A 19,579-nucleotide genomic window follows, 5' to 3' on the forward strand; every position below is an offset into this window, starting at 1 on the left:
ACATCTGGATTCTCTGCAAAATTGCTTCTGGGCTTTCTGCCAACCCTAGTAAGACTATGATTACCTTATCTTAGAATTCTTGTAGGCTGTTAAGACTTTTTTTTTTAAATTTGATTTATATGCCGCCCTTCTCCGGAGACTCAGGGCGGCTTACAATGCGTTAAGCAATAGCCTTCATACTTTTGTCTATTTATACAAAGTCATTTTATTGTCCCCACAAACTGGGTCCTCATTTTACCTACCTTAGAAAGGATGGAAGGCTGAGTCAACCTTGAGCCTGGTGAGATTTGAACTTACAGTAATTGCAGACAGCTGGTGTTAATCACAATGCTTTTAGTCTGCTGAGCCACCAGGCCCTTATATAAGACAGTTTCTTAACAGTTTCTTTGGTTGAAAAAGACTGAGTTATTTGAGTAAAATAAGCTTTGTATAGATTTTGTGTGTGCTGCGTTCTTTGCAGTGGTGGGTTCCTCCCGGTTCGGCCCGGTTCGCGAGAGCCGGTAGCAGTGACGATATGACATCACCGAACCGGTTCTCTATCTTCGGGAGCTGAGCCCTCCTGCCCGTCCCTGCGTTATTCTGACCTTATATGTCTGCTTTTTTCGCCCAGCTGAGAGGTGCTGCAGAGCGGATTGCCGCACCTCAGCTGGGCAGATTCGCAACGTGCTTGTGCAAAGCGCAAGTTTGGCATGCAGGCAAGCAAAATGAGCATGCGCGCGACCAAAAAGGCAATCGCGCACAAAGCGCGCACACAAAGAGAACCGGTAGTAAAGCCGGTTAGAACCCACCCCTGGTTCTTTGGGGTCCGTAGCTGGGGCAGAACATCGCCAGACCCAATATGCTGTTTTCTAATAAGCAGCCCCAAAACAGATTTTGCAACACTTCTTACGTAAAGAATAAGATGGATTCTTAGATTGAGAAATTCTGACAGTCTCTCCTTTTTTGTAATGTTTTTATATGAAAGAATCTTTCTTTTATCCATTTTGCACTCGTGAAGATAGGTGAGTACAGGCTGAAATAGCCGTATCTAAAACTCCAGCGATATCCTGGTAAACTCAGCTGTGCCTATGTACTAACCTTGCATTAACTGAGTATTAGTTTGCATTAAACGCAACCTGTTATCATTATACAATTTACATAAATCAGGTATTGTGTTATCCGAACATGCATTAACTGTGACTCAGCTGTATTTATCCTACTGAATTATTTCCAGATATAAATATGAATTCTATTTCATTTAAGGCTGTAAACTAGCAGCATCCTGCAATTTAGTGCCGGTACAGGCAGAACACCAAACCCTTAGCAAAAGAGGCAACAGTTAATTATTCTACCAACTCCATTACAATGATGCTCAAGGATGAAAGATCGGCAGCTGAAGTTACTGTCTAGAATTCAAGGCCTTGTACAGGCTGTGCAATTAGTTCACGAGACAACTCCACTGCTTAGAAACCTCCTGAACTTCAGAGAAAATCCTAAATCTGTTTAGGCTTGCAAGCTGTTCTCAAAACTTCCAGAAAACAAATAATCCAAAAGCACACCTTCTTTGAAAAACAGACTATCCCAGACCAACCTACGGTGCAAGCTGTGGTTCATATTAATGCATTCCTGATCTCATCACTGATAGATCTCAGTTCTATAAAACATGGCTTTAAACCCACATCTGTCTTTGACAATGGCAGTTCTTCATAAAAGCCAGATAAAGATCTCTGCTATTGGTTCACACTCCTGCCAGCCTCAGAAAATATGTGGGGTTTCCTACATTAGATACCCAACTGCCAAGTCTCATAATATCAGAGTTTCAGTTGGCTGATCATTATCTTTTAGATGCCAGAGACCCTCAATCTATTCCTCTCCTTAAAGTGGTTATCAACCTGCCCTAGAAGTGACAAGTCACTGTCTGGCACACTTGGTAGATTGACCAGGAACTAACCACGATGGATTGTCTCTAGTTTCCTTGAATATTATGGGATGGGAGATCAAAATGAACAACCCCCTCATTCTTGGATTTAATTGGTACCTGTGGCTCAGTTCTGTTGCAGAAAGTGCTGCAGAAAGCAGAAAGAGCCATTGGCGCTGCAGTGTTTCATTGTATATTCTCTTGAAGTCCCAACAGAAGGTCTCAGAGGTCATCGCCAAGGGATTTTGCCCATTGATTTCTTTTTTTTTTTAATAATTTTTATTAATAATAAAAAGAAAAAACAAAACCAACATAAATACATTGAAACAACATACAAAATGAACACACATCAATTCAGTCCAATGACTGACTCTTAGAAGTTACTACAACGGTGGGTTATTTTTCATATTTCTATTTGTATCAATATCTACAGTCACCTGTTTACTTGGTTATATATGTATATATATAATTGACTCCTTATTTACTTCTATGCATTTCTATTGAATAGTCGAAAATCATCTTTATATTCCTATTTTTGCCTCCAGCCAACTGTACCATCTTTGCCATACTAAATAGTAATCAGTATCATCTTTCTCTTGTATTTCTTTTGTGAGCTTATCCAATTCTGCACATTCTGTAATTTTAGCTATTATTTTGTCTTCTGTGGGTAACTGTTCAGATTTCCAATGTTGTTGCCCATTGATTTCAAACAACACTGAGCCCATAAATATACAGTCTGAATCTTGTGAGAACTTAACCTTAGCATCTATAATTAAGTTTCCCCTCAAGAGTTTCTAATTGTTAATATCTATCTTCCATCATGTAGGCTGCCTTGCATGACCAAGGACCATTGGAATGAACTGGAAAATTATATTTCCAAGCTTGGCCACCCAAAGGTGACCATGTAATACTAGTAGTAGGCAATATTAATAGATTAGCCCCAATGACTCGGTTCTCTTTTCCTGCTGTGGCAGTCATTTTTCCCTTCCCAAAGGGAAAGGTATTCAGATAGTAGGCTTTATCATTCAAAGGACCCCAGAATCCATATGGCAAGCTGTTGATTAGTACAGAACAACTTGCCAGGAGTTTCCACTTCTGAATATTAAATGGTGTGGCAAAGCAATTCTGACATTGAGTTCATGGGCTGGAGATCTGAGGGTTGAATACAATTGATTTTGGGCTGACCTCACCCAATCTGTTTAATAAAATAGTCACATTTGGAGTTGGACTTTGGCCATATGATGACCCTCCCTTTCTGCTTCTCCTGAGCTTGAGCCCCTGCTCACTTTGCCTTGTCAATTTTAAGAGTAATGAGAATTAGCCACTAAGTTCAATGGACCATAAAGTGGGCACAGGTGATAGAACAATCACTAACTTAAGATGAGTTAAGTTAGTTAGCACTAACTCTAGCCGCTTTTAGGATCACCAGTAATCAACCTCAAATCCAATAGTAGCCCTAGCCATGTATAAAGACCTCATAAGCACTACCCAGCCCTTATAAATATCCTTCTAACATGCTAGGAGAAGACCTGCTTATATTCCCCAAATCTTTGCTTTGTTCAGGATGTATAGAACAGGATTAATGACAGCTTTTAAAGCTTATAGATTGAGCAATTGTTTCCATGCCAGAAATCAGTTAATTGTCCAGAAGAAGCTTTATAAAATTTTAATTAAAAGAAAGGGAAAAAAACCAAAACTTTTGCTCAAGCAAATTAAGAGTGAGTTTTCAGGCTGTGGAAGATAAAAATACCTTCCCTATTTTGGAAGCTAATTACTTACTTATTGCTTGAGGAGAAACAGTGTTTGGAGACTAGGATTCCAGCTGCTAGATGGGAAGAGTTCTATGGTACAATATATAGCTTCTCTCTTTTTATTTGCCAATCAGGATATGATATACCACAGACATATTTCCTTGCATCTTCCCTCTGTCCCGGTCTCCCACAAGCAAATTCTTAAACTAATTAATCAACCAAAAAGTTGGAAAGCCCCAGGTTGTGACCTAATACCACCAGTTATTAAAGGGAAATATTAATCAATGGGGCCCTGTCTTATCCTCCCCTTTCACACCTATCAACAATACACTTCAAATGCCAGATGGCTGGAACTGATCTATAACTAAGAATGGCAACAGCACAAGTCCTTGACATTATTATCCAGTTAGCTTATTAAGCATGCCTAATAAGCAATATGCTATTTGTTAAGCAAGAGTAAGAAATTAGAAAATCCAGGCAGCTCAAATGAATATAAAGGTTTATTGCAAGCTTTAAGCTCCCTCTAAGAATATTCAAAGCAAATTGGTGGTAGATAAGAGTCAATGGAATTCAAGTTGGACTGGATTTAGATCTTTTGTGGGTGCGAAGGGAGTTGGGACTGATGATGCATTTGATCCCTCCCTCGGGCTCAGCCGAGCAAAAGCAATAGCACTTAGACTTATATACCGCTTCACAGTGCTTTACAGCCCTCTCTAAGCGGTTTACAGAGTCAGAATATTGCCTCCAGCAATCTGGGTCCTCATTTTACTGACCTTGGAAGGATGGAAAGCTGAGTCAACCTTGAGCCTAGTGAGATTTGAACTGCCAAATTGCTGGCAGCTGGCAATCTGCAGAAGTAGCCTGCAGTACTGCTTTCTATCCACTGTGCTACTGCGGCTCTTATACTACTTCTCATATTATAAATTATTGGATTGGCTGGATTAGAAGAAACTCCTAGTTTATGAGCAAGCAGGATTTAGGGAGACCAGATCAGCAGTAGATCAGTGTGTCATGTTACTATTTTTTAACAGAGAAATACACATGGACAATACCACACCTTATAAGTTTCCTTTGTTGATTTAACATCAGCATTTGATGCTATTTTATAACCAGCATTTGATGCTAAGCAATAAATTCTGGTGGAAGCCGTGCAGCACATCTATTGATTGGCAGTTATTGTTTCCAAATTGAATGTTGTCTGAAAATAGTTACCCAAGTTAGATGGGATACAGCTGTCCACCTTACTGCAGACATAATAGCCCATCAAAGAGTGAAACAGGATTGTAGCCTGGCCCCCATTTTGCTTAACAGCTATGTGAATTTGGTAGCAGCTGCTTAACCAAAATGAATTCCAACCTCCTAAATTTAGTGACAGGCATTGGAAAATATTGCTTTATGCTAAAGATGCAACAGTTATTTTACTTAGATAACTGAGCCTCAGAAGAAGTCTGGGGCAGATTTCTTAGAAGAAAGAAAGAGCTTACAATCACCCTAAGATCAAAATGATGGTTTTCTTGAAAAGACTTAGACTCTACAAACACTAATGGCAAATTGAAAATAATAAAACTGAACGATTTCCAGCTTTTAAAAAATGTTGGTGGAATCTTTCAAACCTTTGCAGCTTGATGGGGACAAATTAGAGCCATTTCTGCCAAAGCTAACAATAGCATCAGAGGCTTTTTTTTTTTTTTTTTGCTTGTAAAGGGAAAAGAAGCTTATTTGCCACCATCACATTTTTTAAAGCTAAAGATATATCTCAGATGCCGTATGTTTCACAGGTATGCACATACAGTGATTTAAAGTCCTCAGATATTGTCCAATTTAGGTTTTTACGAGCACTCTCCCACATCTTATGCTGTGTTTCAAATGTTTTAATCCACATAGAAATTGGCATTGTTCCATTGCAAGGGAGAGTCTGCATTTGCGCTTGATTTACTGGCTTAGTATAAGTCCTGTTTTCCCAATGGCTCCGTGGCAGGGGTGAAATCCAGCAAGTTCTGACAAGTTCTGGAGAACCAGTAGCGGAAATTTTGAGCAGTTTGGAGAACCGGCAAATACCACCTCTGGCTGGGCCCAGAGTGGGGAGGGAATTGGGATTTTGCAGTATCTTTCCCCTGGTTTTTATTTATTTATTTATTTATATGCCGCCCTTCTCCGGAGACTCAGGGTGGCTTACAATGTGTTAAGCATTGGGTTGGGATGGGAATGGAGATTTTGCAGTATCCTTCCCCTGCCACGCCCACCAAACCACACCACACCCACCAAGCCATGCCCACAGAACCGGTAGTAAAAAAAAAAATGGATTTCACCACTGCTCCCTGTTCTCCTTGATTCTTCATTATGGCTTTTCATCAAACTGAAAAGAAAAGAGTCTTAGCTGACAAGTCTTACTGTTGTCTTTCTACTTTCTGCCGCTTGTAGGTTTACAGAGAGTTAAAGCTGAAATCTATGGAAGAGGCTTTGACATTGTACAACAGACAGATTTCAATATGATAGTCAACTTTCAGATGTGGAAATCCAAATTGGAAATCATTTATACCCATAAACCACTTACACAACTTTATTTGCCTAGCAAACTGTAGAGACTTGGGGGCGAGGGGGGCAAGTTGTTTCAATGCCTTAACCTCAGCAGTATTTGTACAGAGGTACAGTACGATTCCATTTATGAGAGATGATGTCTGTCCAAATAAATCTAATGCATGTATTTTTTTCACTGCCTTTTTAACACCAACCTATGTGCGGACACACACCTCCTGACAAAACCTGAATGTGCTATATGGAAGAAGCAGTTTGTTTCCAACTCACAGATCAGAGCTCTACAATCACTGGCAGAGGTGCCATATTCTTCTCTCTGCAGTTATTTCTATAAGAAGACATAAGATGGCCAAATCTTGAAATAATTATATTATGAAGTATTATAAAAGTATTATAAAAATATATAATAGATTAAAAGAGAAAAGAAGAAAGTGTATTTCTTCTTTTCTCTTTTAGTCTATTATATATATATATATATATATATATATATATATATATATATATATATATATATATATATATATATATATATATAATTTTATTTCTGTTTTACCTTCTGTTTTTAGTTCTTGTATCTTAGTCCATTTTCCCGTCTTCATTTTTAAATCTTAATTTTTAGCTTTTTCATTACCTTTACACTGCCTTTGTTGTGTTTAATTATTGTTTTTGTGGGGTTTTTTTTTTTTACCTTACTAGCCATTTACTAAAATTAAATATATTTGAAATACTTCCAGTGGGTTTTTGGCAAAACAACAGTCAAATGAAGATAAGATTTTCAATGTTTCCAACATTCTCAGTGATGAAGCATTTCAAACTTTTTGGCATGTTAGCATATAACACACTTGCAGTAAATTAATGTAGATTTTACTTAACTGTGCCAAGCAATTGGTGGTGGTGTTTTAAAATCTATTTAACCAGGCATCAGTGCAGAAGCCTCAATGGTTTTCATGATTTTCCTCATCAAAGCCTACTTATTTATTTTTTTTAGATCACAAAAGAAAATACAAATTCTAAGTGATACTTGAATCCTATCTGTCTTGTTCAGCTCTCTGTGATATGCATGTTAATGGCACCCATTATGCATTAGTTATTGAATTCACTTTGGAAAGCTGCTTCTCATATTAAGAATGTTAGTTCAAAACAGTGTACAACTAATTAAATACAAAATAAACTGATTAAACAGTCAAAGCATTCAAATCTTCCATCGCTCCCAAAATAAAAATGCCACTCGTATCCAATACCTAGATAAGAGTTTCTTGATGAAAATATGAATCCTAGAGATACTCATATTGGTGCATCCTAAATAATCAGACTTCAAGAGCAAGGCCACATAATATCCAAATGCAGCTGAGAGAAATGAAATCAAAAATAATGCTGATTTGGTCTCATCTTGCTTTACTTATATAAAGAGAGCCATATTCCTTCAAAAGAAGGTAACAACTATTCTTCTGTTTAGCCAAGGGACTGATACATTTTCTTTAGCCTTTCTTTTAAAGCTTTTTGTTATATTTCTCTGCTCTTGCTTCCTCCCTCTCTCCCTCCCTCCTCCCCTCCCTCTCTCCCTCCCTCCCTCCCTCCATGCTCTTATACAAATGAATTTTTGTTCAGTTTTTTTCTAGTCACAATATAGAAAAAGGTAAACATCTATGAAAGATTTATGACTACCTTTCATCCTCAAATTATTGCCTCTTCTGGATGGACAGTGAGATAATTTGATATATTTGGTTTGGGTAGAATGTTGTTTTTATTGATTCTTCATTAACTTGCATCCTTGCACGCCCATTGTAAAAATGGCATTGTAAAGCAACTGCATGACATATTTTGCTACCATATTTTTTCATATACAATATTCTGTGATCAGATCATAACATCTATTTTTTCATATATTCTCATCACCAAAATCAGTATCATCAGGTTCTGTGATAAGGAAATAAAGTTTAAAAGGACAGCACATTTCCAATAAAATAAATGCCTTTATTATGGCCAAAGTTTTTCCTGTCTTTAAATGAAAATTACTAAATTATATAAATAGATCTTTCTGAAGTCTTCTAAATTACTAAATCAAGTCATGTGATTTAGCAGAATCCTAAAGTACTATCACTTACTGGGATTTGACTGTTAGAAATTAAGGAAAATATCCTAAATTCTAGCAGCATGATTTTTTTCAAGTATAAAAACATATCCATGGAATAATTTGTAGCAACCTTCATGACAGAAGTGTCAATCTGTTTTTTTTGGGGGGGGGGTATTTCTGAAGATGGGCAAGGATAAATGTACCATGAAACGCTGCTAGCCAAATCAAGAACAGGGGACACAGTCACACAAAAATAAATACAAGATCAATATACTCTCATAGTGGAAGCACTAAGCCCTCCTGGACTCATTAATGTCCATTTATCCCTTCCAAGCATAATTTGTGCTCTTTGACAGGACAATAACCTCTATTCTGCCTGGGTGATGAGGCTGACAATTGGTATGCTACCCTTAACATTTTAAACCAGGACAGTTTAAGGACAATGACTGCTAGATTCCGTGATTCTGTTTTCTATCACAGAGCATTAGCTACCAAGAGTAAAACAATCATCAATTACTACAGTTGCTGTGCTTCATCTGGATTTAAGGGGCACTACATGCCCCCTTTTTTCCTTTCCACTTCTACAAATGTTTCTGGATCTCATACTGGATCTTACCTGCTGGGTAAGAATAGCATTTTTAACAGCTTGGGCCTTTCAGGTAGTTCTGCCCTCTGGAAATGTCACTGTTAAAATGGAGCTGAAGAATTGTGGAGATGTTGCCATCAGTTCTGCCCCAAAATATCAGACGAACACTTATTTTACTCTCAAAATATTAGAGCTACATTCCTATCAGATTTGCTATAAGATGCACTATGTAGGTATCCCAATGACATGCTTCATTCTCTTTCTGTCGTGGCCATGCCACAATGTTCAAGTTACACCCTTTTATTTTATTGATGTAAGTGGTGTGCACGAGGCTTAAGAATCAGACAGTATTTCTTGTTTCTTTCTGCTGAATAAGAGATTACAAAACTGAGCATTTGAAGTTGGCCATATGATTACAAATTAGCACCCTCATCTAAGGAAGAGGAAAGGGAAAGACGAGAAAGAAAGGGATAGTAGTAAGGCATGGGGAAATGTTCCCAAAATAGAGGAATCGTCAGGTTTTGCTAGTTATAGGTTAGGATTGTCAGAACAATTCATTTCTTTTTTCTTTTAAATCCATCTTCCTTTAACTATAAGGCTGGGCTCTCCCAAAAGTGCAGTATTCCATTATTTTTAGACATCGGGAGCTCCTTCCCATTTCACCCTACATTCTTCCTCTGTCAGCTGGGCTATTTCTGAGCAGAGTTTTATGACTCTTGATTGCTAAATCTGTGTTCAGCAGCAGCCTAAGAGAGAGCTCACAGATGCGGGTGGAGGTATTGCATTGGATGTACACCCTTTCGGCTTCAGTCCATCTGGAAAGAGGGCATAGAAGAGCAACAAAGATGATTAGGGGACTGGAGACTAAAACATATGAAGAACAGTTACAGGAAGTGGGCATGGCTAATCTAGTGAAGAGAAGGACCTGGGGAGACATGGTATTTGAGGGGCTGTCACAGAGAGGAGGGGGGTCAACCTGTTTTCCTGAAGGCTAGACCTGAAGGCCAGACAAGGAATAATGGATGGAAACTGATCAAGGAGATTCAACCTAGAAATAAGGAGAATTTTTCTGACAAGTGAGAACAATCAATCAATGGAACAGAAGTTGCCTTCGAAAGTTGTGGGAGCTTCACCACTGGGAAGCTTTCAAGAAGAGACTGGACTGCCATCTGTCAGATATGGTGTAAGGTCTCCTAAGGAGAGGGTGTTGGACTAGATGACCCACAAAGTGCCTTCCAACTGTCATTCTGTCAAATCAAATATCAATAGGTAAGGAGCCTTGGTGGACAGTGGTTTAATGCACCCTGTAATTAACACAGCTGCCTGCAATTTCTGCAGGTTCGAATCTTACCAGGCTCAAGGTTGACTCAGCCTTCCATCCTTTCTAAGGTAGGTAAAATGAGGACCCAGTTTGTGGGGGCAATAAGCTGACTTTGTATAAATAGACAAAAGTATGAAGGCTATTGCTTAACGCATTGTAAGCCGCCCTGAGTCTCCGGAGAAGGGCGGCATATAAATCAAATAAAAATAAAAATAAATAAATAAAATAAAATGTGGTATTGCAGATCTCCCATATCTCCCAAATCCCTAAGAACTGCGGGAGAATGGCAGCCTTCCCCCCCCAAATAGTCCATCGCCTGCTCCTCAAATTAACCACAGCCAAGCAGTTAGCAGAACTCCTAACTTCCTAAAGACACACGTGTACAAAATGCACTCCTTTTTAAGCATACAGGGATGAGCAAACGTTGAGAAATCATTCCGAAGCCGGAGGCCGAAAGGAAGGACCGTAAGTCCTGCCACACATAAATTAGCAACAGGCAGAAACCGGATTTAAAGAGCCTTAAGGCATCACCGCGGAGAAAACCCCATCCCGCATATAGGCAAATAGTTGCCTATATATCCCAAAGGTGCTTTCCCCACCCCCACCCCCAAGAGGCAACTGGACTCAAGAGGCAACAGAGAGTCCAGTTGAAACCAGAAAATCCAGTTACCTCTTGGGGGTGGTGGGGGGGGAAAGCACCTTTGGGACAACCATAACCTGGATGACTGAGAATCTCCACAGACACTTGCCTATATATTTGCCATATAAGCAAATACTGACCACCTCTGCCTTCTAAAAAAAAAAAAAAAAAAAAAGGACCCATTCCGTCACGCTATATAAGCAGGCGGAAACGTGAAGTGTAAATAACGCACGTTTAGCTTGGACACGAGCGACTCGCCAAGCGGAGGGTCACTCGGGAAGGTTTGGCCTCTGTCTGGCCCTGCCCCCTTCCTTCTGGCTCCGCCTGGGCTAGTTGCGTCAGCTCCCCATAGCTAGAGGTGCTGAGCGGCGAGGGGAGCTGTCCAGAGGCGTTGAGTGCTGAAATCGTGGCCGCGATTTCGACTCAGCGGCGCCCTCTCCCCTCTTCTTCTCTCACTCCCCCGCCCCGCCTCCCCAATTCTTTCCGCTACTGCCGCCAATTTCCCAGGCTCATTTTCTATCGGAAGAAGATGTTTCTTCCCCGCGCGCACCACAAACGGCTTATTGACAGCGATTGCCGGCCATTGAGATGGCGTGGGGCGGGAGACCAAGCCTGGGTTGCAACTTAAATTTTTCCTCCTCCCCTTTCCTTTCCTGTCTTAGCTTTATTTATTTAAGGATTGGACAAGAGGTGGAGGAGGAAGAGGAGGAGGAGGCGGAGAAAGAACCACGTCCCACCCAGCCTCCCTCACTCCCGCCCTTCTTCAACATCCCCATTTGCACCGCAAAACTATCCTTCTTTCCCATTGCATCCCAAGGAGGTAGCAACAGCCACATCATCACGGAAAGCCGGATGGAGAGTTGAGGGAGGCTGCCGACCAAGAGAAGCCAAACTGCCGAGACGGGGAGGGGAGGTAGACAAGCTGCAAGCGAAACAAGCCCCCCCCCTTCTTTTGTCGCGGAGCTTTGAGTCTGGCGCGTCGTTTTTCTAGCGAACCTTCGCCTTCTTTTTGGCAATCCTCCCTAGCAAAGCGAGGATCCGATCTACGGCTGTTGGTTTGTGTGTTTCCTCCTTTTATTTTAAAGACTTGCAATGGTTGAGCGTCAATGCCATTGAGCGAAAACAAGCATCAGAGAAGGAGGAGGAGGAGAAGGAGAAAGAGGAGGAGGAGGAGGAGGAAGAGGAGGATAGGAGAGGACGAGGCAGATGCAACGGGAGAGAGTTGTAGCGGCGTCTTATTCATCAAAAGGAGATCCCTGCATCTGCTGAATGCACCTTTTCTTCCGCGTCAGCCACAATGGTCTGTAAGGACTGTCACTGCGTTTGATGACGTTCCTGTTTTGTGAAAGGGGGAAAGGAAACGTGACAATGTAAGATCCACGTTTCGCTGAATCAATGTCATGCAAAAGGATCTCTTAGATCTCGACGGATGTGTGTCAAATCCAAGGCGGAAAACAATTATGGAATAACTCCGCTTTAGGGTCTCCTCCTCAATCTCCGGGTTTTGTTTTGTTGGGTTTTTGTTTTTTCCCCCAGTGGTTGCGTGTGGTCCAGACAGTTCCTCGAACGCGGGAGGTAAAGCAAAATCCAGTCAGTCTTGGGAGTCAAAATTAACCTCCTCTAATACTCACTTCCTTTCAGGACTTTTTCTATTTCTATTCAGAATATTTTAATAAAGTAGTAAATGGAACATCTGATGAGGAATTAAAATTAAGCATGTGTTTCTCCCTTTCTTCATGAAAAATGTGCTTTTTTCCCCTTTGGGTCAATGAAATCCAGTTTTGATATTCCTATTCTTAATGATGGCGATAGCAAAAGAAACTATTTTTGCATTTTAATAATTATCGTCTCTCCTGTTGTTCTATCAAAAGCACATTTTTAAATGTTCCTACTAAGTTTAAAAACTAATAATAAGGAAATTGTTTGATATGTCAAATACTTTTGAACGAACCGTTTTCTCCCTTCTCTCCACACTTTCTAGTGACTTGAATTCTCTCTCTCTCTCTCATCCACTTTCTGCTTCTGGAATTATCGGTCCCTTTCTCGATATTTCTTTGAACGAGCTTTACCCAGCACGTAAAGGGTAGAACGCTTGTTCCTATTTTATTTTATTCTTTTTGTTCCAAAAAAAATTCTCGGATTTATTTATTTTTTAAAAAGGTGGGTGGAAAAGAGACTGAAATTTAATCCTTTGCTTTTTAAAAAGGAGAGAGTTGGGGGGGAAGAGGAAAAAAAGTCATTATCTTTGCCCGCATGCTGTGAAATATACAAGAGGAAAAAAAAAATATCCTCCTGCCAATTTCCTACTTTTGTTAGCAAACTAGTCTGTCTCGGTGAGGGCAGCCAAGGGAAAGGAAGCGGAAGTGAACCAATTCAGCCCTCTTGTTCTTGTGCGCCCTCTACCGGTCTGCATTTTTCTTGCCCGCGACTGTCTGAAAGAAAAGGCACATGTTAATATCAACTCGCGTGATCGTTTTCTGGTACTGTTGCTCTGGACTCTTGATCCCCAGACAGATGTTGCACCATCAGGGTCTCCTCAAGTGCCGCTGCCGCATGTTGTTCAATGACTTGAAGGTCTTCCTTCTGCGGAGACCCCCGGCCCCTCCTCCGCCCTCGCCGCTGCCTCTCCCTCCCATGAGCAGAACAGACCAAGCCTTGAGTTTACAGGCGTCTAATAACAACACGCTGACTACGCTATATGGAGGGCGATGGGCTCCTCGGAGAGCGCCGACGGACGGGGATGGTGGGGGTGATGGAGGAGGAGGAGGGGGCACCACGAGCCCCCCCGAAGAAGAGTGGGAAAGCCCTGGGGGAGAGGGAGAGCTTCCCACGACTGTGATGAGCAGCGCCTCCTCCGACGACTTCTGCAAAGGGAAGGCGGAGGATGGGTATTCGCTGGGGAGCAGTTTGGATAGTGGAATGAGAACGCCTCTCTGCAGGATCTGCTTTCAGGGCCCAGAGCAGGTGAGTGTACATATGAAACCAGTGGGGTCCCGGGTAAAGTCTGTCAAGTAGGTGTGAGCTGGGACCTTCACACCTTTCTAGCTGAAGTCTTCTCTCTACTTTCTCTCCCCACCCCCCATCCCCACTTCACTTGGGACAGCTCCAGCTTCATTCCTTCCCAAAGCTGCCTTAAGGTTTTGACATTAAGACACCAACTGATGGGGATTGCCAAGCTTGTCTGTCCTCTAAAGTTTGGGGAGAAAGAACTAGGGAGCAGAATGTTCCATCTTGCAACTTTTTAAATAGAAAGAAAAAGCCCATGGCATAGCAACAGGAAAAGCTCAGGACACCCATGTACAAATGAAGGAAGGCTGTAACCCCAAGGCCAAGCATTTGTGTGATTGCCTGTATACACAAAGCTAAAGTCAAGGAGCTTATAGTAGAAGGGATCAATTTTGATAGGTGATTTGGTAATGGAACTTGTTCTCTTTCGCTTCTACTTCAGTTTTCCGTTACAGTTATCCTTCTCCCTCCACTTGGTGTTCTCACTTAAGTTGTGTTAGTCTATGATATCCATTATCCACAATCTTCAAAATGCTGCCAGGGGATGATAGCAGATATGTTCCTATACAACTGGAGGGTATTGGAAGAAGAAATCAATGCTAGTTCACAGCAAGTTAAGGGGTGTACTTCCCTCTGACAGATCTGGGTGAAAGAAAAGACCTATTCTTTTGTGGATTTTTTTGCAAACTGAAACTCTTTATTGTAAGAAGTTTAAAATACTACTTTTTAAAAGTTAATATGCTTATGTTATCTCTCTAGATCAATTATATAAAAATATCAACTTTATTTCAACTTTGAACTCCCTTGGATATAACCAAGCATCATTCCAATTTAAATCCTATTTGTGTCTTCTGGTTGCTGTTTTCATGTTGTGTCTGGATATTTCCATGACATTTGCTGAACTGATGGATGTGTATCTTGATGGAGAAAGGCGTGGTTTTCTGCTTCTCCTAACTGTACTGAAACAATTGCAAACAGCATGCCATTTCATGAGTTGGAAATCTGCCCAGAATGAAATGTAATTTTTATAATCTTCAACTATACATCTCTTGTTGTTCAGTTAATTGATCAGAATAGAATACCTAATAACTGTTTAAATGCTAAAGTCTGCATTTCAACAATAATCAATTCCCCTTTAACCCATATTTGAAGTCTACAAAATAAAATAAAAACAAATAACCAAATAAATGTTCTATGAAAAGAAAATTAATGAAAACTATTAAATATTTAGGAGGCACGTTTTCAGAAATTATGAATAATTAAGATTGTGCAAAAGAAGCTCCCAATTTTCATATCAGGTATCAGAGCTTACAATCAGAGATCTACAGTCTAGGGAGATTCTTATATCTGTAATTTCCATTGAATTTCAAAATGCTCTGTAGGATAATTTTTTATTAGACTGTGTGTACCTTGTTGGCAATCTGACACATACTTGCATAAGAATTCTTGAAATCAATGGAGCCTGTTGTATCATGGAGTCATACTTTACTTCCTTTTATTTTGTATTAACAGGGATGTTTCTCTGATCATGAATGGTTATATATTGTAATATTCCTGAGTTGATTTCTAAAGTTGTTTAAAAACTTGTGAGACAGAATCTACAGATGGAGATGAACTCCACAGAGACAGAGGAGTCTCCTGAATTTGAATAGCAATAGCCTGAATTTTCCTCTGTTCTTAGATATTATTTCACAGGTTGGTTTACTGAGTTTCAGTAAACCTGTTGAATATTTTATATCATATTTTAAAAATAAACAAAGATATTTTAAAAGTTGTAAAAAATTAGCAATGCAGCAATGCAACTTCATAAAATGAATACAATTATTGACAGACTGTCACTAGTATCTCAGAATCATAATGAAAGAATTAACTTGTGTTGCAATGATTTTATTCTGTTTCAGGTGATAGATGCTCACTGTAGCTTTGCTCTATAAAATATTAACAAGTAGATGGTTCTGCGGAGTGTTTGTTTATTTAATAGATTTTCATATCTTAAAAATGGCAGTGAACTAGCTGTAAAACTTTTTCGCATATATTTTAATTAGAACAAATTAGGCTATATACAGGTAGTCCCTGACCCACAATCACATTGGGACCACAATTTCCATTGCTATAAAAGAATAGAATAGAATAGAATAGAATAGAATAGAATAGAATAGAATAGAATAGAATAGAATAGAATAGAATTTTTTATTGGCCAAGTGCAATTGGACACACAAGGAATTTGTCTTGGTGCATATGCTCTCAGTATACATAAAACAAAAGATACATTAATCAAGAATCATAAGGTACAACACTTAATGATAGTCAATATCAATATAAATCGTAAGGATACAAGCAACAAAGTTACAAAGTTACAGATAGTTGTTAAGTGAGTTGTACCAGATTTTATGATCTTTTCTGTCACAGTTGTTAAGTGAATCATGTGGTTGTTAAGTGAATTCAGTTTTCCCCATTGATGCTGCTTGTTGGAAGTAGTCTGGGAAGGTCACAAATGGCAATCGCACTAACTTAGGATGTTGCAACAGTTGTAAATACATGTTGGTTGCCAACCCCTCAAATTGTGATCACGTGTCTACAACAGCCATTGGATGCTGCAGTGGCTGTTAAGTATGAAAAAAATGGTTGTAAGTAACTTTTTTCAATGCTGTAGTAACTTTGAACAGTCACTAAGCAAATAATTGTAAGTGGGGGACTACTGCTTACAACTATTTGTAAATAGTAGTAGTAGTAGGTATAGTAGACAAATATGCAACAATAGGCACAATAGTTGATAGATGCCCATGTTACATAAAACAGTTGACTACTAAATCATCCTTGCCATCGGGTACTTATATTTTACAGCAAAATAGGGAATTCACCATTTTCCTGTCATGGCTGAACTACAATTCACACAATCTCAGGCAACATGATAAATGTAGGAATGCTGAGAATTGTTGTTCAGCAGCACCAGAAGGGCCATAGGCTTCCTACCTCTATACATATTCAGTTATACAGTGGATTTTTTTTTTACCTTGGGCCAAGTAAGTCCTTTTGTTTTACAAGATAATTTACACATTGACTAATAACTAAATGCAGATGTTTGGACTAATATGTAGATTAAGAAAAAGTTTTCCTGGTAAATAATTTTGTTAAAACTCTGGGGTATAATAAACGTATCATATCAAATATATTAAACTCCCTGTCCTTGTACTTTTCCTTACATTGTTTTAATTAAAAAAAATCAATGGGAAGCTGGCGTGTGGCAAATTTGCTTGTATCATCTTTATTACCAGTAATGCTTCTGGGTTTGTATTAGCCTTACGCTTAGAAAATTAAACTATTGGGTAGCTGCATCCCAGAGTTTTATTTGGAAATGTTACCTCCCTGCTCCCGCTTTGTAAAAAGATTACAAGATGTGTTAAAAATCATTCAAGGGACTATAGAAGACTTCTAAATGTGTCACTAATCCAAAAAGGTTGTTTAGCTTCCAAACAAGGGAATAATACAAAGTTCTTGACCAGGGAGCCACAGATCCCTTGAAAGTTCATAGATAAATTCCAGGGGGTCCATGAACTTGGATGGGAGAAAAAAAAATCAGCTTTATTTTCACTAACCTGTCGCTGAAATTTAGCTTTTCATTCAATAATGCGTTTGGCAGTGAAGTAATTTATGGCCTATAGTCTCCAAAAATGATATTTTACTATCTAAAATTATAATACCCTTCCTCCCAAAAAAGGTATTGTCTTATCATTGAGTTAATGGATTAATAAAGAAGCATATCATGATATTACATGTTATTTTTTCATATTTTGATAATTATATTTGAGCATAATCAGCAGTACTACAGTCTCTGTCCATGAATTTCAATATATTTGTAAACCGTAGACTGTAGATTTCACCCAGGGGTGGGTTCTACTTACCTTTACTACCGGTTTGCAACGGGATCGTGCACTCGCTTCGCTCTCGCTCGCTCGCGCCTTGCTTCTGCACATGTGCAGATCGCTGATGACGACATCCAGGGCTGTGGCCGGGCCTCCCGCCGGTTTTACTACCGGTTCTTGCGAACCGGTCTGAAACAGGGGCAACCCACCACTGATTTCACCAGTCTCTAAAAGGAATTAATGACACAAAAAGGTTAAACGCCAATTTTGTTTTAGTGGTTAAGGCAGCAGGTTAGAATCCGGGAGACTTGGAATTCTAGTTCCACCTTAGACATGAAAGCCAGCTGGGTAATTTTGGGCCAATCTCTCTCTTTTAGCCCAACTCATTCACAGGGTTGTTATCCTAGGGGAAATAGGAGAAGGGAGGATTATGGTATGTTAGATATGTTCACTACCCTTTTTGTCCTGTTTTTTTTATTTTTCCAAATAACTGCCTTGAATTATTTATAAAAATAATAAAGGCAGGACAAAAATATCTTTTAAAAAAGACCCATTGGGATAGTAGAATGCTGGTATTTAGAAGAGAAATGAATTGCATCTTAAATAGATTGATTCAGAAATTGACGAAAGTCTTCTTGAATAACTAGCTTCCATGAAAGTCTCTTTAACGTGGGCTGTTAATACCATAGGCAAACTCAATCTTAGGCATAGCAAACATACCATTTGATAGGAAAGCTCTTCAAGTTGCAGCACATAAAATTAGCCTGAACTTGAACAGATTAATCCTATTAATTGTTAGTGCAGCAGCCAACAGATTTCTATCAGATGTTATATAGGCTTTTTAGTTGGACATAGAATAGATTAAATTTGAGATTTTAGCAGTTTCCTACAATTCCACTGTAAGGAATTGATTTGTCATGCTAAATCCTAAATGGTTTCTATCACAAAATGGAAATGTGTAAACAACAACAACAACAACAAAAAACTTTCTAATAGTGCCTCCAAATTTGTATCATTGAGGTAGACTGGGCCTTATAGCTGAAAAAAAAAATTCTGAAAAGATCCTGCACACTTTTTTCTCCAAAAACCTGTTTAGAACAACATAACAAGACACCAACACAAGATTCTCTGAATGTTATTGAGCTGTTCTTTGCATTCTGTTAAACCATGATTTTAACCATGTTTTTGTTGAATAAACTATCATGAATTCCATTTACACATTACATTAAATTATAATCCATGGCTATAATTGAAGACTGCTTATCCATCAAGGGGCTTCTTTTGTTTGGTGTAGCTTGTTGGGTGAACCCAGGTAAGCTCCTGAAGATACAGCCATATTTATTTTATTTATTTATTTTATTTTATTGGATTTCTATACCGCCCTACTCCCGAAGGACTCAGGGCGGTGAACAGCCACAGAATAAAACACATAAATACAAAAATTTAAAATAGAATAAAAACGAATTAAATAATTTGGCTGAACAAATTTAAAATACCCCATAATTTAAAAACAAATTAAAATTTACATTCAAAAAGGGGAGAAGATTTAGAAGATATGGCAGAGATTTAGAAGATATGGCAGAGCTTTGCAGGATTTCTGCATGGGCTGAAGAAAGGAAGAGGAATCTATATTAGGAGTGGGTTTCACTTACCTTTCCTACGGTTCGCTCGTGCGCACGCCACTTCTGCACATGCGCAGATCGTATTTGATGATGTCTGGGAGAGTGGGTGGAGCCTCCCACTGCCGCTACTACCGGTTCGCCCAAACCGGGGCGAACCAGTAGCAATCCACCACTGATCTATATAGCTCGGTAGCAAAGTATATTGTTTGTGTGCATAGCCTCCATGCAAACTACTAGCTAAAAACAATGAATCTGCAGTAGTAGTCCATGTTTGGAAAGATCTC

The 19,579-nt window shown here is 39.3% G+C and overlaps 1 protein-coding gene across 2 annotated transcripts in view; it reads left to right on the plus strand.

The window, feature by feature from the left end:
• Positions 1 to 11,189: 11,189 nt before the first annotated feature.
• MARCHF4 (membrane associated ring-CH-type finger 4) overlaps positions 11,190 to 19,579 on the plus strand; it is a 161,947-nt gene continuing 153,557 nt past the window's right edge. For both annotated transcript variants that reach the window (XR_015731098.1, XM_034421960.3), the window contains exon 1: positions 11,190 to 13,768. Coding sequence is in view for 1 of the 2 variants with exons in the window: in XM_034421960.3 (XP_034277851.1) it covers positions 13,253 to 13,768 (516 nt within the window). In the remaining variant the exon portion in view is untranslated. The remainder of the gene's footprint in view (positions 13,769 to 19,579) is intronic.

Source organism: Pantherophis guttatus, chromosome 1 (assembly GCF_059756535.1).
Source record: "Pantherophis guttatus breed Tessera chromosome 1, ASM5975653v1, whole genome shotgun sequence".
NCBI lineage: Eukaryota > Metazoa > Chordata > Lepidosauria > Squamata > Colubridae > Pantherophis > Pantherophis guttatus.